Source organism: Cololabis saira, chromosome 20 (genome assembly GCF_033807715.1).
Source record: "Cololabis saira isolate AMF1-May2022 chromosome 20, fColSai1.1, whole genome shotgun sequence".
NCBI lineage: Eukaryota > Metazoa > Chordata > Actinopteri > Beloniformes > Belonidae > Cololabis > Cololabis saira.
Window position 1 is genome coordinate 9,942,539 of NC_084606.1, and position 22,435 is coordinate 9,964,973.

General features: G+C 41.7%; 1 protein-coding gene across 1 annotated transcript in view; it reads right to left on the reverse strand.

The window, feature by feature from the left end:
• trpc5a (transient receptor potential cation channel, subfamily C, member 5a) overlaps positions 1-22,435 on the reverse strand; it is a 260,870-nt gene that overhangs the window by 60,974 nt on the left and 177,461 nt on the right. The window contains exon 13 of the mRNA XM_061709480.1: positions 19,767-19,888. Within this exon, the coding sequence (XP_061565464.1) occupies positions 19,767-19,888 (122 nt within the window). The remainder of the gene's footprint in view (positions 1-19,766; positions 19,889-22,435) is intronic.

Sequence of the window (22,435 nt, forward strand, 5' to 3'; positions counted from 1 at the left end):
GTTTTAATTAATTAAATCTTTATGTAATTAATTAATTTATTTGTTTGTTTTTTATTTTTTAATTCTGTAACTATGTTGCTGGCCAGGTCTCCCTTGTAAAATAGACCCCTGATCTCATGGGACTAACCTGGTTAAATAATATGGAGGATTTTTTGTGCCAAAATTAAATAAATAAATACATCATTAATTAATTAAAATGGGAATTAAATATATCATTAATTAATTAAATGTGTCATTAATTAATTAAAATTAGAATGAAATATGTCATTAATTAATTAAAATACAATTCATTTTAAGTACAAATATATATTTATTATTTCAGCATTGAATTAATTAATGACACATTTAATTAATGATTTCGTGTTGCGTGTGAATCATGAAATGTAAAACTGCATTTAATTAATTAATGACACATTTAATTAATGATTTCGTGTTGCTGAATCATGAAATGTAAATGTAAAACTGTCAGTTTCACTCGTCAAACTCAGTGGGCGGGGCTACATATTATTCAGATATATTATAAATAAATAAATAAATAAATAAAACACCGGTACTAGCAGTGATTCAGCCTGAAGAACCAGTTGGAGTCACCAGTTGTTGGTAAACTTGTGTTGGAGATCAACATCACCGCTTCAGCTCTGATATTATTGGAGGCTCGCATCCAACATAACAACAAAATCACACAACCACCATCATTCACACACACACCACAGACACACACCACTACATCATCAGCAGAGCACACCACACCCATCACTGTCTTCTGCCTTCACTGTCGGTGATTTTAGTCTCCGACAGAATCAGAAACAGAATCCGTCTCAAGGTGGAAAATCTACCTTTCCATGCCATCTTCTAACTTTTCAGGTCATCCATTTCACTACTGTCATTTAGCAGAGGCTTTTAGCCAAAGTGACTTACATCTGAGAGAACAAACACCCAAATATTGAATCACTTTTCTAAGCGAACCACACAAATGCAGTTCAAACAGCAGGTGTATTCGCCCCTTTAATCTGACGAGTTTACGAGTAAATCGTCCCCCACGTGGGGTGCGGACTTATGATTGGCTGAAACAAAGGAAGATATCTGATTGGTTGCAGATCCGTGTTTAAAAAAACGTATTTGTGGATTGAGTCACGTCAGGGGAGTCTCAAAAGTCACACACAAATCCAGCACAGCTAACAGACGAAAAAACATTTTTAAATCAGGTTATATTTGTGTGTGCATCAAAAATACATTTGTGTATCTGGTCCTACGCCCGTGTGAATTGTTCTGTGCATTCGTGAATTTTGTCCTGTGCATTTGTGAATTATTATTATTACTGTTATTGATCAGTAGAGTTTCATATTTCATGTCTGAATAATTATTCCTCATCTTTCAAATGCATTTAGTGTATCTGCCATCTTCACTCTGTATCATACATGTAGTCATTAAGGAAGAACATGTCAGAAACCAAGACAGAAGGCGGGGGGTTGTAGTTTCTTCCCTTTTCTAGCGGCACCGGATTGGACGGAGAGACGAACCTCCAGGACCAGCCAATCACGGGAGAGGCAAAGTCTAAACCACGCCCTCTCCACCTATAGTCTAAATGTTAACGTTAGCCATGTGGTCAGGGTCTTTTATCACATCTGGGGTCAGGCAGTGTTTTATCACTTGGACTCGTTGGTTTAGGCCCCGTGTGAGTTGGTGAATTTTGATCATATCACGTCTTTCAATTTCTGAACACGGTCAGATTTTATTTAAATAGAATTCTGACAGAAGCAATAAAGTCCACAAGATCCGACCGTCCAGAGGGCTGGTGAAGGACACGTTCACCCTCAACTCCGTGTATCATTCAGTCGTTATCCGTTTCTTCATTTTAGTGAGGAAACAAATACGGAGAAAAGTAGTTGTTTTTTCGTTTTCTTACTTTTGGTTTTATTTTGAAAAAACGAATGATACACAGATTCAACACATTCTTCCTCGTGAGCAATTCTGTTAATCTTCTTCATCATCCAAGATTCCTCTCCACAGTAAAAAAGTGAACTTGCATCTTTTTTTTGTGGAGTAGTATTACTGCTAAACATTCTGGATTTGTACTGACCGTCATGTTTTACCTCCGTTCTCCGAGGTTTTATTCCCCCTCTTTCCAGACCCTCCTCTCTCCACCTCTCTACCCATCATCCCTCTGTCTCTGTTCACCTCCTAGTCTTCCTCTCACTCCTCGCCTCTGCTTCTCCTCCTCCTCCCCTGACAGCTGCAGCAGCAGTTATTGAATTTTGGATGAACAATTGGCCACGCTCGACGCCACATCAAGAGAGAGACGGGCAGGGGTTTTGTCTGCAGGGTGTTATATTTATGCTGCATTAAATATTCAAGGCGTTTATTCTCATTGCAGTGAGTTATAGGACTGTACATTGTTGTGGGCTTGTGTGTGACATTGCATGGAAGTAGGAGGCTGGGAGGTAAACAAGGGGGGGTTAGATCATTGATGAATGAAGCAACAGAGCGTGATATTGTGTCAGTTACGAAACCAAAAAGATGGAAGAGCCTGAATACGAGGAAAAGTAAAGGGGGGAGGGATGAAACTGCTTCTCACTCTCTCGTTGGAGCTTGTTTACGCTCTTCTCTCGCCCTCATCTTCCTCCTCGGTTTGAATCATCACATAAAGAGGTTCGGTCAGTAGAATTTAATCAGTGTGCAATATGATCCGATGTAAAGTCTCCGATGGACATGGTGACGCGAGTGACGTCCCTGGCATTCGACTCACCTCAGTAGTAACCCAGGAAACCAGAGGAGCTCTGAACCAGTGGAACAAGTGCCCTGCTGCACCCTGGGAATTCAACACGCTCAGATTTACCAAACTAATCAGGGTTTGGTCACAAACTGTCAATCAGTGCGTTTACATGGGAAGTTTAAATCCTCTTTAATTCAGAATTAAAATTAAATCCGATTTAAAATGAGTAAAAATTACCATGTAAACATCTAATTCCGAATGAAAATGGCCATTCCGAATTAAACTTACCGTATTGGCCCGAATATAAGACGGGTTTTTTTTCATTGAAATAAGACTGAAAAAGTGGGCGTCGTCTTACATTCGGGGTCTAGACGTCATACCCATTTACGCTGCTAGATGGCGCCAGATATCTTTAAAGCGAAAGCTGAACTAAACTCCCCAGGCCAAAGCGAACCCCTGTCACGAAGAAGAAAAATAAAACATAGCGGTAAGAAAGAAAAGATAAGAAAATAAGAGAAGAGATAACAGAAAGTGGAGAAACGTAGCGACAATCTGGAGAAAAGTGGGTCGAAGAAGTTATGATGCAAACTTCAAGATCATGATTTGAATGAGGCAAAATAACAGGCTTTTTCTCTCAAAAATATTGTTATAATCATTTGTTTCAGATGTACTGTAATTATTTTCTGTATAAAAATTTAATTTGGTGTTAAAAAAAAGTATTTTTTCAAATTTGAGTCTTGAAAAAGAGGGGGTCGTCTTACAATCAGGGTCGTCTTATATTCGGGTCAATACGGTAATTCCCAAGTAAGTTGCTGGTTTATTCCGATTTTAAATCCAAATAGAATAATTCCTATAAGAACTATCAAATAACGACCAATCAGAAGAAGGGGCGGGGCTAATTCATGCCAATGAAGGTCAAGTACTAAAAACCGAGTCCGATGACACCACCCACAACTCTTTATGTCAAACCATTCAAAGGTTATGGCAGAAAGTAAGAACTATCAAATATGGACTAATCAGATTATTGGGGGAGCGCACTTTTTGGCGTCTATCGTCACCACGGTAACACCTTTGACTGAGAAAAGTAATGCGCATCGTCGCAGGATCGAGATGCACATTTTGATGTATAACACACCTGGGCGCCAAGAGACTTTTCTTTAAGTTGTGACATGATACAGGGGTGTACCGATTTTTGTGCATGTACGTCAAACCGTATTGTGGGGCTTGAGGCACGAAGTTTTCTAGGGGGCGCTGTTGAGCCATTTTGACACGCCCATTAATGCAAACCATGAAATATCAAATTTTTTGCCAGGCCTGGCTTGCGTGCAAAATTTGGTGACTTTTGGGGCACGTTTAGGGGGGCAAAAAGGCCCTCATTTCGTCGGAAGAAAAACGAGAAAAATAAAAATTCCTACAGATACAATAGGGCCTTCGCACTGTCAGTGCTCGGGCCCTAATAATAATAATAATACTACATTTGATTTATTTAAGGCGCATTTCAGTGCTCACAACATCGATTAAAAGAGTAAAAAAGAGCAAAAACAACAATATAAACGCAATAAATCAGCAGTAGCCAAGAGGGGGAGAAAGTAAAGTGAGCAGGCCAGTTTTAACAGGAGGGTTTTTAGACGGGATTTGAAGATTGATAGTGAGTTAATGTTCCTGATGTCGGGAGGGAGGGAGTTCCAGAGGCGGGGCGCAGAGCGACTGACGGCCCATAAGTCACGTTTTTTTTTCATAGTTTGGCCGGGGGGGCGACTTATGTGTGAAATTATTAACACATTATTACCGGTTTATCATTTCACGTGTTATTTTCCCACTGAACCACAAGAGGGCGAACTGCAACTGACGATGAGTCTGACGTTAAGTGACTGCATCTTCTACCTCCGGAGTTAACGGAGTTGTTTAAAAGTGACACCGAGGATGAAGATTTCATTGGGTTTTAGTTATTTGGATTGACACGGATGGTTCGGTAAAATTCTTACTATGTTATTTATGAATAACTCTTAATATGTTATGTTAACATACAAGGCACGTTCTCAGTTGTGTCATGTAACGTAAGCAAACCGTACAATTATTCAACCTGTTGTTGCCTTATTTTAAATTGCCTTTCAAGATGACATGTCTGTTCTTGGTGTTGGATCTTATAAAATAAATTTCCTACAAAAATGCGACTTATACTCCAGTGCGACTTATATATGTTTTTTCCTTCTTTATTATGCATTTTATGGCTGGTGCGACTTGTACTCCGGAGTGACTTATAGCTCATCTCATCAGTAAGTCACTTAGCTTTTACTTCCAAAAGCCCTGCAGGGCGAGTTTCCAGAAGTGTGCGAGCGGCTCGTTTGAATAACGACCAGAAAGATAAACGGAAGAGAAGCGTCCGGCATCGAGCTGGTGATGACGGGGAGGTTACTTCTGTTTACAGCAGCTAAAACATTTAAGATCTTATTTTTGGTTCAGATTTTTTATTTAAATTAAAAAAGGAATATTGGAGGAATATTTGCTGACTCAGTGAGTTAAAGATGACAAAAGTTCCTTGGCGCTACTTTAAAGCCCAACAGGGAACCGAATAATGACACAGAGGCAGATCTAATAGTCATCTTAGGGTTCCTTGTTTGGTAAAGTTACAATTCTCTGCTCTCGGGGACAATCCCCCTAAAAATACCTCGTACTACTTATTTGGTTTTGACTAAAACAAAATAGACAAGAATAAATCAAATGAAGAACAAAACACAAAGAGCTGCGATAGATTTTTTGGGTGCTGCTAAGGAACATACCGTCTAATAGGCAGCTAACTAATTAAATAATCCAATCGTCTGCAAATTGACTTTTTCTTTAATTAACCCAAAGTAAATTAAAGTAATTTTGCAAGCAGTTGCCCTTTTCCGAGTGGTTCCTACGGAGGACGATCCATATGGTTCCTATAAGGAAGCATCTGTCCCAGCAGGTTACTTGTAAAGGTCACATTTAGCTGGACTAAACCAAGCATGTCTGGTTTATCTAATCACTGCATCACTGAGGTTTAGCTGCTACAAGTCCTGCATTAATTACCATCTGTCTTCCTGCTGCTGCTCGCTGCTTTACACGGATTCACCCCTTCGTTTCCACACTGAACTCCTCTCGTTGGTCTGTAGTGGTGGAAAACATCTCAGGTCTGCAGAAAACCTGCACTTCCCTTTCTGACGTCGTCCTCCTCCCACCTGCTGCTTAAAGCTGCTGCTGGTAAAAGTCTCTGATTTTGTCCTGAAAGGCCGTATCAGTAATGCAGCAGTTTCAGACCAAACTAGGATTAGAAGTTATTTATTTATTTAATTTGATGGTGTTTTGAGCAAAATGTTGAGGGAAGAGATTGTAGTTTCTTTTTTTTGTATAGATGTTTTTATTGAGGGCATTAAAAAAAAAAATTAGATTTACAATAACAATATAATTATCAATATTTTCCCCCTTTTTTTTTACTTTTCATAACATTAATTAAACCAAAATAAATAAATAATAATAATAATAATAATAATAATAATAATAATAATAATAATAATAAAAAAGTAAATAAAAATAAAAAACAACAGCACACGCTCTCCCCTTCCCTCCCTCATATGGTCAATAGATTACATCATTCAAAATCATTTAACATATGTCTATCAATACTAGAACAAAAATGAATAATTAATTAAATAATCAAGTCCTGTGTAAACACATTCATTAATATAGTCGATGATTCAGATCATTAGTCCATTAAAAGCAAAAAATCCAAAAAAGGTCCCCAAATAAGGTCAGATTGTAGTTTCTGTCAGATTTATTTAATTTTTTTACACGTACAACTTTAAAGCATTTTATATATTCATGATTTTTATGCAGGAGCAACAAAAGTGAATACTTTTCTGCCACGGATGAAGAAAACCAAACTGAATAAAGGCACGCCACACTAAAACGGATAAAAAAATGGTTAGCTGGCAGGAGGAACGGGACATTTTAATGGATATAAAAGCAGCACTGGTGCAGGTCTTTGCAGGTAACCGGTAACAGGAACCAGGAACTAGTAACCTCCAACCAGGAACTACATAAATAAATAGCTTTGGAACAATAACCGTGTTTAACTTACTGAAAATGTCATTTTGCATCTGGTCATGTGATATTTATTCATCACATGTTTGTGAGGGAAGTTGAATTTAGTGTTGTAAACTGCAAAAAACATTTGATAGATGGGGGAGGGAAGTATATTTTTTGTTTTAATATGGTTTCTGTAGGAGGACAAACATGACACAAACATTCTTAACGTTTTCCAATGCTGTAAAAATGTGTAGAATAAATATCAAATTTAAACATTTCTGTTAACGAAGATTTGCGTCATAGCCTGCGACACACGTTTCTACCAGCAGGGCGGCGCCAGGCAGGTGGCTGCTGGAAACAAACCGGCCAAAGGGATTGTTTCCAAAGGGAAAAAGAGAAAAATAACTGAGGAGAAAAGAGGATTCAACGTTTCTTGGACCGAATCATTTGCATTCATTGCCTGAATGTTTGCTCTGTAGCGAGAAGTCGTCCAATAACAAAAAGAGTAATGTGGAAAGACATTTCCAGGGAAGGCATGCTCCATTTGTAGCCGAGTACCCAGTTGGAAGTGAGAGAAAAAGTGCGACTGCATTACCTCAGGAGAAATTAGAGGAGCGCAAAAGTAGATTTAAGAAGTGGATTTCATCTCCAAACTCCACTACTGCTGCAAGTTTTGTTGCAACTGGAGAGGTAATAAAGCGTGGAAAACCGTTTGCAGACCTATTTGCAGACTTCAAAAACCAAACCGAGATAATACAAACTCTCTCCGCTAAGACAGTGAAGGAAAGGGCCATTAAAATGGCAGCAGCATCACCGATCAGCAAATCAAGGACATAAATTCAGCGCCAGCAGAGTCGTGTGATGTGATGGATATTGAGCAGAATGCACTTTTATGCAGGTATGTGAACTCTTATGTATTTGTAGCCAACTTAGTCATTTTGATAGTAGGCTAATATAAATAATATAGATACATGCAGCATGTGTTGCCTTCATTCTAGGGCTGTGCAATTAATCGATTTTAAATCTAAATCGGATTTATTAATCAAAATCGATGTTAAAAAAGGAAAATCGGAAAATCGATTTTCCTTTTTTGCATCTGGCTGCATTACAGACAGAGCTCGTCTAGTCATCTTTGTTTGGTCAAGAAAATTGTAAATGTTGTCACTTTACTAAACTCAAGGAGGATTTACAGTATCTTTCAATTGCACTTCATTCCCAATAGGGAAATTTGTTTGCTATTTTTCTTTAAAATAAAGATAAAATATTTGAAACAATTTATTCCATTGTCTTTTGTAGTTTTACCAAAAAAATCGAAATCGAAAATCGGGTTTTCAGAGAAAAAAATCGGGATTTTATTTTTGTACAAAATCGCCCAGCCCTACTTCATTCTAAGGCTTATACAAGACTTTTCATTTTTTGCGGCTCCAGACATATTTGTTTTTTGTTTCTTTGGTCCAATATGGCTCTTTCAACATTTTGGGTTGCCGACCCCTGGTCTAACGTCTGGATCCCCGAACTGGAATCTGGTTGTCCACACGGTTTCAAGCCAACCCCTAGTGGTCAGTTGAGGAACTGCAACTCTTTTCACTTCCTCATCGGACCCGCTATCGGCCCGGTCCTTCCTCCTCCTCTCCACCTCTTCTCTCCTCCCTGCTCCTCCGTTCTCCACATCTACAGCTGAGACTCGCAGCCACTCAGTCACTTCACTGCTACACTTCAGAAGTTATGTGGGAGGGTAGCTGAGAAGGAGACGCAGCGTGTGTGTGTGTGTGTGTGTGTGTGTGTGTGTGTGTGTGTGTGTGTGTGTGTGTGTGTGTGTGCACCACAGAAACATTGTGTTCGGTGTTTGTGTGTTTAGACTTGGCAGTCAGACAGCATGCAATTAATTCATTCCAACCTGCAGAGCTTATCTTCCTTATGAATATGTAAGATTTTCTGGACGTGTGTGTGTGTGTGTGTGTGTGTGTGTGTGTGTGTGTGTGTGTGTGTGTGTGTGTGTGTGTGTGTGTGTGTGTGTGTGTGTGTGTGTGTGTGTGTGTGGTATTAACACACTGCAGCTTTAAATTTGATTGCAACTATTTCCGAAGCAGAGTCTTTAAGGAGCTCTTACTTTCTTTACTTTTATTCTTAGGTTGCAGCATCCTCCAGGAACCGACCCAGTTTCCTCACATTTTCCCTGTATCATACCGTTTCACGTCACACATCGATGTTTGCTTCTTAGACGTACGACACTTTTCAAATCATTGTGCTTTCGTATTTTGGAGAAGTTGTTTATCCTTCTTGCAACATTTAAAGGCGCTATGTTGAAGACATCAAGCATTCTTCCTTCAAACACGTCTGAACGTGGCAACGATATTGGATGATTGGTGTGTGGACGGAGGGGGGACGGTGAGCAGACCGGTCCGGTACCGGCACGTGGCCTGGTCCTCCTCCGTCTCGTCTTTATAACGTGTTTAGAAGATGGTTTTTCCGTTGTCTGGTAAACACACACAAATGTTTCGGTAAAAGACGTCTTCTACTACAGTAGATGTTGCTCTGAACTCCCAGCGAACCCGCCTGCATTAATGACCTTTGCCAAGGACGGCGATGCAACCAATGGATTATTGATTAATCCGGCCACCGCGTGATGATCCATCCCAGATACCACAGCCCACATGATCATGTGGCCTCAGAACAAGGTGAGACTACGGCGTCTTAACTTGCACGGGGGAATTTGGAGGGGCATTTATGATTGTAGCTCTGTTGTAATCCCTTAACTCATGTGGTTATATTATTTATTAATGCCTGGCAGGTAAACTTCACTGTTGACATGATGTGTTTGCAGAACCTTTCATGACTGTGTTTCCTTCTCTTTATTAGCACCAAATTGCTGCTGTATGAACTTCTCTCGAAGGTGACAAACACTTTCATATTGTCCCATATTCTCTCTTTTTCGGATTTGTAGTTGTGCAAACAGGAATAAACATTTGCAGCAGATAAAGACGCAGGATCTTCCTGCTAGAAGGCTCATTCCTCCTCCACCCAAACTTTGAGGGCAGAAAGAGTTTCACGTTTTATAGAAAAATTAAAATGACTTCCGAGTAAATAATTTATACATGTTAATAAAGGGCTGGAAAAGGTGGTAGCAGCACAATTACAGTCCCACCTCAATTCAAATAACCTCCACGAACCCTTCCAATCCGGTTTCCGTCCCAATCACAGCACTGAAACAGCCCTGGTTAAAATCACCAACGACCTCCTCCGTGCAGCTGACTCCGGCCTACTCACCATCCTCATCCTCCTGGACCTCAGCGCAGCTTTCGACACCATTTCTCACCCAATACTCCTGGACCGCCTGGCTGGCATTGGGATCACTGGTGTTGCACTCTCCTGGCTTTCATCTTACCTCACTGACCGTCAACAGTTTGTCCAACTACGGAACCATAAATCTGGGTGCACGGGTGTCACAATGGGTGTCCCCCAGGGGTCAGTATTGGGTCCACTTCTCTTCACCATCTACCTCCTACCCCTAGGTTCAATTCTCCGTCACCATGGGGTCCATTTTCACACTTACGCCGATGACACTCAGATATATATCTCCTCCAACCCCACCGCTGCCATTCCTCCCACTTCCCTCACCACCTGCCTACACGACATCAATACCTGGATGAGCAATAACTTTTTAAAACTCAACGGCAATAAAACTGAGGCTCTTCTCATCGGCTCCAAATCCACCCTCACCAAGTCACAACCCTCTCCCGCCCCTCCCATCATCATCGACGGCTTCCCGGTACCCTTTTCCCCCCACGTCAAGAGCCTCGGCGTCATTTTGGACAGCACACTTTCATTTGCACCTCACATCCATAACATCACCCGGACTGCATTCTTCCACCTCCGCAACATCTCCAGACTCCGTCCAGCACTGTCCCAATCCAGCACCGAAATTCTGGTCCACTCATTCATCACATCCCGTATTGATTACTGCAACGCCCTCCTCACTGGCCTCCCAACCAAACTCACCGACAAACTGCAACTCATACAGAACTCGGCCGCCCGGATCATCACCCGCACCAAGTCATCCGATCACATCACCCCCGTCCTCATCCAACTCCACTGGCTCCCAGTCCAATACCGTATCATTTACAAAAACCTCCTCCTCACCCACAAAGCCCTTCACAACCTAGCCCCCACCTACCTCTGTGACCTATTGCAAGATTACATCCCCTCCCGCACCCTCCGCTCAACCTCTGCTGGACTCCTTTACATTCCCACCTCACACCTTAGCACCATGGGTGCCCGAGCTTTCAGCTGCTCGGCACCCAGACTCTGGAACTCCCTCCCCCCACACATAAAACAAATAGACTCCATCACCACATTCAAAACACAACTCAAAACCCACCTGTTCAAACTTGCCCATTCACTATAACCGGACATCACGCACTACTTCCCACCAGTTTGTTTGTCTACTGTTTATTATTTGTCTTGTTGCTTGTATGGATGTTTATTGTATTTTTAATTGTATTTCTTGTGTTTTTATTCTGTAAGGTGACCTTGGGTGTCGTGAAAGGCGCCTCCAAATAAAATGAATTATTATTATTATTATTATAAGTCAATTTTGTGCCTCTGAGAGGAATGAATGAAGTAAATGAAATTAGGGAAAATGGAAACAAAACTGACCGGGACACATGCATCGTCTGTTTCAGCAGTGGCTCAGCTGAGAGCCGTGTGCCGCACAGGTCAGGAGTTTACGCCTTAGTGGGCAGAGCGACGATGTCGTACACAGAAACAGACGGTGGGTCCACAGAGGACGAGGGGATGTGATTCACGGCAGCATGAGAGTCGTCTGCAGAGTCAGGGAACGACGGAGCTGCAGGTAAACGGCTCAGCGCAGTAACACACGCTGGAGAGGGATTTTACGAAAGCCACGGCAGAGACGACAAACAACGGACGGCTGGTTTCAGTCTTTCTCAATCAGTACGTTTATATGCACTAACAGAAAGTCAAATTGTTGCCTTAATCCGACTGATATCTCATTTTTAACAGCCATGTATACAGCTTAGTCAGGCTGTAGCCGAACCGAACTGAAGCTCTTGAGATGGAGCTGTTAGTGCCAGATAATGCTCCCAATCAGAGTTATTCCAGCATGTATACAGAACCCACGCTTAGCCGAGCTAGTGACTGCCCCGGGACCCCCCCCCCTTCTGGAAGTGACAACACTGTCATTACCCGATGTGAGTCGCTAACCGATTTGAGTCACACATGCGCAGGCGCGTCCAACATCGTCGGCCATCTTGGAAAGCAACATAGCCTACTACGGCAACACCACTTGGACAAACTAGAAAGGGTGATACCCTTGTCTGTATAAAAATATAAGAGTGCAACATCAAATCAAGTCAAACATCAGATAAATCCTGGCCTTTTTTCATTACCAAAACTTTTATAGGAAATCCAAATCCAGCTCTATGAATGTAAAATGATTGTAATGTAATGTTAAAAATGTGTTAGTTTATACCATTCCCAACTGAAAAAATATGAACATATCTATGCATCCCTCTCTATATATGATCATATCTAAACACACACACACACACATACATATATATATATATATATATATATATATATATATATATATATATATATATATATATATATATATATATATACACACACATACATACATACATACCACCGAGAGGCATCGCAGGTCCTTCCTCCCTGCTGCCATCAGACTATATAACCACGCCTCTCAGTAGCCAACAGACAATAATATGTGCAATAACTTGAGATGTGCAATATATGCCAATCTACCTCACACTCCACCTGCTTTTCTGCACTGTTAACTGTATATACATAAAAGTGATTTTTATACATATCCTGTTTATACATATTTTATACGTATCTTTTGTATTTCTTATATATTTTTTATTGTCTTTTACCCCTCCCCTATATGTGTGTACTGCAACAAATAAGTTTCCCCACTGAGGGAGAAAATAAAGGATATTCTATTCTATTCTATTCTATTCTATACATACATACATACATACATACATACATACATACATACATACATACATACATACATACATACATACATACATACATACATACATACATACATACATACATACATACATACATACATACATACATACATACATACATACTACTCAAAATAAGTTAGGGATATTGTGAGAGACTATTTTATTGTCTAAATTTTTGGGGTAATATTAAACTAATGAAAATGGTGTTTCTTCTCATTCATCATTAGTAATATCATGGGGAACTTTTACTTATTTCATTAAAATTTAGACCAAATAGGAAAAGCAATCTTAATATCCCTAACTTATTGTGAGTAGTGTATATCAAAACAAGTGTATGTTTTGTCCAAGTGGTGTTGCCGTATATTGCTTTCCAAGATGGCCGACGATGTTGGACGCGACTATGCATGTGTGACTCAAATCGGGTTGCGACTCACTTCGGGTAATGACAGACACCACGAAAGCCAGAATATCAACACAGGAGAAGAAGAAGAAAACAAACAATGAAGACGAACCCAACGCAAAAGTGCGTGTGGCGCCACCTAGCGTCGCAGAGTCAAACACCTCATTCAATAATCAATTGTCTTCTTGTGCATGAATACTCGGATTTCTGGGAAACTCCAGTTTAATCCTTATCTAGATTGTTGCTAATAGCTTGATTCAGATGTGCATGGAACCGCACTGACGGTGACTTTGCTCAGATACTGATTCCAGTTAAAACTAGAGCTATTAACAGGCCTAAACGGGACGTTGTGGTGACTCAAGAACATTCGGGAAACATCACAATAGTAAGAGTGACGTTTTGTGGTGAAATTACAGTTTTTGATTAAATAATCATCGTGATAAAACTGCAATGTCACTCGTAGGTTTTCTAAAGAATTCCTCAAACATTGAGTCAACGGTGAGTCAACGCTCGGCCCAAATGTCCACGGCACAATGTCGTGTTTACGGAGGAAAAAAGGTATCGGGAAAATTCTGTTTTCATCACATATTAGTATATGAAGTATACAGATAAGTCTTTATCCATGATGCATCATTATGATGATGATGTTAAATGGGAGGAATCAGAAACCAAGAAGCATCGATGCTGCAGGAGTGAGACGTTGGAAAAGCTCCCAAACCCAGCGAGGGAGAGCCGAGCTGCTGTGAAACAGAGAGTATGTGTGAAGGCAGTAAAAAGAGAGAGCGAGGCAGAGACGGTTGGGTGTGAAACGATGCAACATATTAATGGTTAAGTGTGCGTGAAGTACAGATGAGGCGAGGAGGAGTTGGGGGGGGGGGGTACCTGTGCAGAAACAGGAAACATGGACAGGACTGTCTGAACTGCAGAGTGAGGTATAAACTCATCACCCATCTCACCCGTCACCGTGGTGACCTGTGTGCTCATTCAGCTTAGGTGGGACGGCGTCCCCCCCCCCCGCTGACTTTGATCCATCAGCAGCGCATCAGAACTGATGTACGGGGGAGAAATACTGCAAACGGCTACGGCGACATCTTTGCTGAGAGCATTTATTCTTTCATAGTAACAGATCATGAAATCTGAGTGGCGTCATCGTTGGTAAAGCTCAAGATGATCTGGACACTGATACCTCAAGTCAACAACATTTAACCTCAATTAGACGTACATCATCTATTCTATGCTCCCATGTGCAAACTGGTGACTGTATGTGTGAACTGCAGCTAAAATATTTCACATTAATAAAATAATTTTCTCTCCCCATTGCTGCAGATTTGACATGTTGGTGTTAACCCTTGTGCTGTCTTTGGGTCAAGGGAGGGTGAAGGGAGAAAAGAAGGAAAGAAGGAAAGAAGGAAGTAAGGAAGAAAGAAGAAAAGAAGGAAGGAAGGGAGAAGGAAAGGAAAGAAGGAAGTAAGGAAGAAAGGAGAAAATAAGGAAGGAAGTAGGAAAGGGAGTAAGGAAGGGAGAAAAGATGGAAGGGAGGAAAGAAGGAAGTAAGGAAGAAAGAAGAAAAGAAGGAAGGAAGGAAGTAGGAAAGGGAGTAAGGAAGGGAGAAAGAAAGGAAAGAAGGAAGTAAGGAGGAAAGGGAGTAAGGAAGGGAGGAAAGAAGGAAGAAAGGAAGAAAGGAGAAAAGAAGGAAGGAAGGAAGGAAGGAAGTAAGTAGGAAAGGGAGTAAGGAAGGGAGAAAAGATGGAAGGGAGGAAAGAAGGAAGTAAGGAAGGAAGTAGGAAAGGGAGAAAATATGGAATGAAGGAAAGAAGGAAGAAAGGAGAAAAGAAGGAAGGAAGGGAGGAAAGAAGGAAGTAAGGAAGAAAGGAGAAAATAAGGAAGGAAGGAAGTAGGAAAGGGAGTAAGGAAGGGAGAAAAGTTGGAAGGGAGGAAAGAAGGAAGAAAGGAGAAAAGAAGGAAGGAAGTAGGAAAGGGAGTAAGGAAGGGAGAAAAGATGGAAGGAAGGGAGAAAGAAAGGAGAAAAGGAAAGAAGGGAGGGAAGAAGGAAGGAATGGATAAAATAAGGAAAGAAGGAAGGAAAAGCAAAGAAGGTAATAAAGGAACGAATGACGGAAGGGAGGTAGGAAGAAAAAGGAGTAAAGGAGGGTAAAAAAGGAGGAAAAGAGGAAAGGGAGAAGGAAGGAGAGAGCAGGAGGAAAGAAGGAGAGAAGAATTGGGTCATTTTGACCCAAAGACAGCACAAGGGTTAAATTGACAATATGTATTAAACAGTGATTTAAAGTCAAGAAGGAAAGGCAAAAAAAACCCGTAGACGACGTGTTTTCAGCCTGACTCAGCTTGGTTGGAGCCCCGGCCAAGTAGGAGTGAAAAACATAGGTAATAACCGGTACCGAGTAGAGGCGAGTAGGTACTAGTGGAAAACCGCCAAAACTGCTCTTAGCACGCTAATGTAGATTGATAATTTTGCAACTTCTGCTACAGAACTTTGTGACTCTTCTTACAATATTCAGCTATTTATATGCTGGTTAAAGAACAGAGCTGAATTCCCAACTAAATTAATGATTTAATAAATAATAAGAAACTGATCCTGAACTAGTTCACAAGGTTATGTTTCAAGTAATGGGCAGATCTACATGCTATCAGAATGCTAACTCGCTAACAGTCGAGGCAGGACTGATGCTTGAGTTTCTTTCTGAGGAGAGATACGGATGAGTCTTAACAAGTGGTTGTCTTTGCACAATCTCTGTCAGAAAAGGGCTAATATAGCGTTAACATGCTAGATTGGAGAAGCAGACACAGATGTTTAAATGCTAGTGCAGCTACATTAGCTAATAAACAGTGCAGATAAAGTTGATGGGAAGGTTATTTAAGCAGATTTCATCACGATGATGACGATGATGATCCTGATAAAGGGGTCATGAATAAAAACTGAGAGATTGAATTCCGATTTAGCCGGCGTTTAGTGATAATAAAGGCAACTTATGCAGTATACACGACACAATATAAATGAAAAGTATGACATACATATGCAGATCCACCGAGGTCCTCTCTCAAGTGGAGATTGACAGACGGATCGGTGCAGCGTCCGCAGTTATGCGGTCGATGTACCAGACCGTCATGGTGAAGAAGGAGCTGAGTCGACAGGCGAAGTTCCTCGCCCCTACCCTCACCTATGGTCATGAACTCTGGGTAGTGACCGAAAGGACGAGATCGCGGATACAAGCGGCCGAGATGAGTTTCTTCCGCAGGGTGGCTGGACGCTCCCTTAGAGACGAAAAGCTTGGTGACCCGGGAGGAGCTCGGAGTCGAGCCGCTGCTCCTTCACATTGAGAGGAGTCAGCTGAGGTGGCTTGAGCATCTCTATTGGATGGACACCTCCCTAGGGAGGTGTTCCAGGTACCGTGAGGAGACCCGGGGAAGACCCAGGACACGCTGGAGAGACTCTTGGCACTTTTCCACTAGTACCTACTAGGGATGGGCGGTATGGACTAAAAAATGTATCACGATAATTTCTGGCATTTATCCCGATAACGATAAAAATGACGATAAAAAAAATACCAATTCAACTCCACCGTTTTAACTATAAATCTATCTCGCTCTCAGATCCGCCATGTTTGTTACACAAAAACGTCATCAACGGGAATCTTTCTTTCTTTCTTTCTTTCTTTCTTTCTTTCTTTCTTTCTTTCTTTCTTTCTTTCTTTCTTTCTTTCTTTCTTTCTTTCTTTCTTTCTTTCTTTCTTTCTTTCTTTCTTTCTTTCTTTCTTTCTTTCTTTCTTTCATTTTTCCCTTCCTTCCTTCTTTCCTCTTGCTCTCTCCTTCCTTCTTCCCTTCCTCTTTTCTCCCTTCCTTCCTCCTTTCCTTGTTTTCTCCCTTCCTTCCTTCCTTCCTTCCTTCCTTCCTTCCTTCCTTCCTTCCTTCCTTCCTTCCTTCCTTCCTTTCCTTGTTTTCTTCCTTCCTTCCTTCCTTCCTTCCTTCCTTCCTTCCTTCCTTCCTTCCTTCCTTCCTTCCTTCCTTCCTTCCTTCCTTTCCTTGTTTTCTTCCTTCCTTCCTTCCTTCCTTCCTTCCTTCCTTCCTTCCTTCCTTCCTTCCTTCCTTCCTTCCTTCCTTCCTTCCTTCCTTCCTTCCTTCCTTCCTTCCTTCCTTCCTTCCTTCCTTCCAAAAATCAGTTTTACACAAAAACATCATCAACGGGAATTTATCGTTTTTACCGCGAGATGACAAATTCTTACCGTGAGGAATTTTTTTGACGGTATTTCGTGAACGGTAAAATATCGCCCATTCCTAATACCTACTCGGCTCTACTCATCTCAACTCAGCCTGGTTTCTTTTCCATAACAATTCGGCACCTGGAGCAGAAGTAGGAGGTTGGAGCGCAGCTGCTGTGACGTATTTGATTGTGTATCTAAACGAAGAAGACAACAACACTAAAGATGTAGAACCTGGAGGAGATGATAGATGTGCTGCTGGGTCTGTGGCTTGTGTTAGATATCAAGTTAAAAAATGAGAGAGAGAGAAGCTTCAAGCGGCAACGCTTTTTAATTTTTTTAGTTTGTCTCTGCGCTGCTGAGAAGTCAGCTGGAGCCGTGAGCCGCTATGAAGTGACAGAGCTCCTGGTAGATCTGGTCGTTCCTTATCGCCCGTCTAGATCCCTTTTTAATTCTCTCCTCACCACCAGGTTTATGAACATCTGCACCTCAGACCACGGAGCACTTTTCTGCGCTGCCGTTGATGGTGGAATAAAATGAACAAGAAACCGCCGTCAGAGTCGCTCTTTCCCTGATTTCCTCCTCCTGACTCAGACGTCTGACTCCAACCCCCCGACCAATCGGTGGCCTGTAGTGTGATGATGTCACAGCCCGACTCAACCGCTTAGAACCTCTGCAGAGTAGAAACAGAAAAAGTATCTACTCGGCACGTTAGACCCCTGGTAAAAGGCGCCAAACCGAGTGGAGGCGAGCCGAGCTGAGTAGGTTCTAGTGGAAAAGCGCCATAAGTCTCTCGCTGGCCTGGGAACGGCTCGGACTCCCCTCGGAAGAGCTGGGGGAGGGAAGTCTGGGCATCTCTAATCAGACTGCTGCCCCCGCGACCCGGTAACGGAAGTAAATGGATGGATGGACATGCAGATGCCAGCTTATCCAAACTAAAGTAACTACGTTTATCATCTAGGGAACAGGAACATCTGAACCTGAACTCATGTCAACCCACCTTACAGTTGATAGGATATTTCATTCTGGACCAAAGTTAAATAAAATACACACAAAAAAAACACAAAATCCTGGAGTTTCTGTTGTAAAACTGGAAGAAAGACTTATCACTTAATCATTGATGAGGACTTTAAAAATGCAATATTTGTTAAAAATTCAGTTGGAACCATAAAAGCGCTTGAGCAGCATGTGATTAAAGTTTATTTCCCCCACAACTAAATAGGGGTGTAACGATACGCTAATCTCACCATACGGTACGATACACGATATTGAGGTCACGATAACGATACGATACGATATTATAGCAGTATTTTTTTAACAACCTTGCATGAGGAACATATGACTGGAAAAAAATGTCTTTTATTTGAAACACACAAAATACAAAACAATGCTGTGCGTTTGCCCTATTGTTACAGTTTGTAATGCTTTATAACTGTTTAAGTTTTAAAGAGAAAGCCAGGCCAACCATTTTACACAAACTGAACTAAAAGTAAATGTCAGGTTTGCATTATGCATCTTCAGTTTCATACAAGTACAAATAATTTGCCACAAACTGAATAGTTTCTCTCATATATGATTTGACTTTTTTCTTTTCCAGAAATGTAACAACTAAAATTAAATGAATAAATAAAAGTAAATAAAAAAATCATAAAAAAATATTGATTCCTGCTCACCTTATAAGTGTAAGAGGAGATTTATTTTTGTTAAGAAGTTTATTTTGGTAATTCAGGGTTCATTATTTCATAAATATATTCTTTATATTCTGATGTAAATCAGGGACTATAATGACACTAGTCAGTTTATCTGTAGTGATTAGTCTGTTTTAGATTGGGCGGAGTGATACGCCACAGTACGGCACTAGGTGCTGTGTTGATGTTCTAAAATCCTACACTGTTGAGGGACATTAAAGTACACTGGAGCTCAGCAGAAGTTTCCCCGTGTTTATCCTACTCACGACCCCAAAAAGGTTTAATTAATAAGGTAAGGCTTAACTCTACACCAGCCTTACATTAGTAAAAGTTCAGAGCTCAAAACGGGACCACAAAACGGGACTAGTTTCTTCTGAGCGGAGGAAGATTTTGGTCGGCGGGTCGGATGCGCGTTACTAGTCAACACAATAGATTAATATTAATAACAGAATATTGCGATACACCTTGTCACCTCCACGACACGTATTGTGACGTTTTTGTATCGCAAAATTTCGTGGCAGATATATTGTTACACCCCTACAACTAAATCACCCAAATGTATCTGAACCCATCAGACGTGTGCTGCTCCTGGGGCTGGATGTGTAACCGGTGTGTTTCAGTCCTTCTCAAACCTGTGGACACGTGTATTGATCAGTGATCAGTATCGATGGCACTCACGTGGAGAAGGCGTTGTTCTGCCTCTCACAGCGGATGCCCTTGCAGTTGCTGGGTTCCTCCGACGCCGTGGTTTCATAGTAGAAGTAGAGCTGGTTCAGCCCGTTAGCAAACGCCAGCAGGACCTACAAAACACCACACAACACACACTCTTCATTTTTAATAACTAGTCTCCGTCATCGCACAGGGACCTTGTGTTTGATCGCACGAACGCGATCCTTTCTTCCACAGTTTGATGTTTTGTTCAGTACCGGCATCGACCTTCTGCTCCTCGGGGCCCGATTAGCAAAACTTTGATCTCAAACAGGACTGGAGCCGCACAAGTTGAGTTTAAATAAAGCTGCTCCTGAGTAAGCAGGAAGCTGCCGGTGCCCCGGGGCGGCCCGTGATTGGTTTTAGGAACCGCAGGGAGCGAGGCTACCCACATGCGCGTTGTGTTGTAGGTTATGAGATCCCCCGAGAAGGTATTAATGAGCCCGGCATGTAATGAAATAGGCCTATAATGACTTTCTGCTGCCAGTCAAGGGTGCAGCTCGCTCGCTTTCATCTTCTTATGTGAAAAGGAACATAATGGAAAGCGTGACATGGATTTATATGGAAGGCAAAATGTGTTTACAACAGAACAACAGATTATAGCCCCAGTCTATAAACGGCGATGTGTCAGTCTTTAGCGAACGTTGGATGTCGCTCCAGTTCCCATCTTGTGCCGACCAGAGACTATGGGTGCTTTCACACCTGTCCCGTTTGGAGCAGTGTTCCGGAACAGGGAGCGTTTCCCCCTAAAGATCGGTACGTTTGGTTTACGTGAACACAGCAATCGCGCTCGGATGCGGCACAAAACAAGCGAGCCAAGATCGTCTAGGAGAGGTGGTCTCGGCTCACTTCCATTCGAGACGTGAAGCGGTTCGTTTGCAGTGAGAACATAATCCACACAGCAACCAACACAACTCCATTCATGTGTATGTTACCGTCAGAGGTGTCAAGTAACGAAGTACAAATACTTTGTTACCTTACTTAAGTAGAAATTTTGGTTATCTATACTTCACTGGAGTAATTATTTTTCAGACGACTTTTTACTTTTTACTCCTTACATTTTAAAAACAGCCTCTTTACTCTATTTCATTCCGGCCTTTAAAAAAAAAAAACTATCCAGTTAAATTGCTCCATCCGGATAGAGTGAATTTGGTTGTGGTTGTTTCAGATGTTCTTGTCCAGTTTTGTTCTTACATCCGTTGCCCTCAGATTCCTGCAACTAAGACCCCGTCCACACGTAGCCGGATATCTGCGGGTATCTGCTAAACCGGAGATATTTTCCTCCGTTTTGACCTGTCATCCACACGAAAACGCAAATAAACGAAGGTTTAAAAAAACTCCGGGCAAAGTGAAGATTTTTGAAAACTCTGTTTATGTAGATGCGTGTAGACACACACAACCGGAGCTTTGCGTTTTCGAACGTCACATTATGCGCCAAAACAACAACAAATCTGCTCTGACGTGCGACTTTTGTTCACTACAGAACTACAGATGATCCAGCATCTGTCCTCCAAGCTATTTATTAAATAAATGATCTCTGCTCTTGACCACCGCTTACTGCGTTACACCGACGCAGAGGCTACACCGTAGGGTACGCGGCGACGCACACCCTACGGTGCCCGCGGAGCCCCCGCGGAGCCCCGGTGCCCGCGGAGGTGCAGCTTCCCCGGGAGCCGCAGATGATCTACAGGTTGGAATGCTTATGAATGTGGTTGAAAACGCAGATCTTCGGTTATGTGTGGAAGGGTTTTTTTTTTTAAACGATGTAATGTGGATGCACATTTTTTTATAAACGGAAGGGGGAAATATTCGTTTTTAAAAATACCCGGCTACGTGTGGACGGGATCTAAACTTGGATGTACATTCCAATAAAGGTTAGGATAAATGATAACATGCCTCTGAAGTTTGACTTTTTGCACCATTACAATACTTATAGGCAACTAGTCATCATATCTTCTGCTCTCTGAAACACATGTTAATGCTCAATAGTACACATATATGGTTCTTTAATATATTTGCATTATACTAAGATGCATTCATTTTCAATGGCTTTTGTCCTTAATGGCCTATTCCCCCTTACATTACTTTTACTTTTATACTTTAAGTAGTTTTGAAACCAGTACTTTTATACTTTTACTTGAGTAAAAAACTTGAGTTGATACTTCAACTTCTACAGGAGTATTTATAAACTCTAGTATCTATACTTCTACCTGAGTAATGAATGTGAATACTTTGGACACCTCTGGTTACCGCGGCGCAAGGAGAAGAGTCGGCGCAGCCTCCACCACCTTCTCTCCCATTGGACACAACTTTCTCTCTTCTCCCTTCTCCCTTCTCTCCTATTGGACGTGCCGAGATGGAGGTGGAATTAAAAAATGTTCAATTCGAGGCAGGCAGGCGCGGAGCTCGGCAGCAGAGCAGTCCGCTCTTGCGCCGCGGTAGCACATAAATGAATGGGATCGGCGGCGGTCTGCGCGTTGCGTGTGAAAGGGGCTTGTTGTTTTTCCCAGGGGTACGGAAGAGGAAACTCCTTCCGCGTTCATTTCTGACCAATGAGAGAACAGTTGGTTCGTGCATGGCATTTGTTAACGGCTTTGAACCGCTACAGACGGTTGCCTTGTGAACACAAATGCCACAAA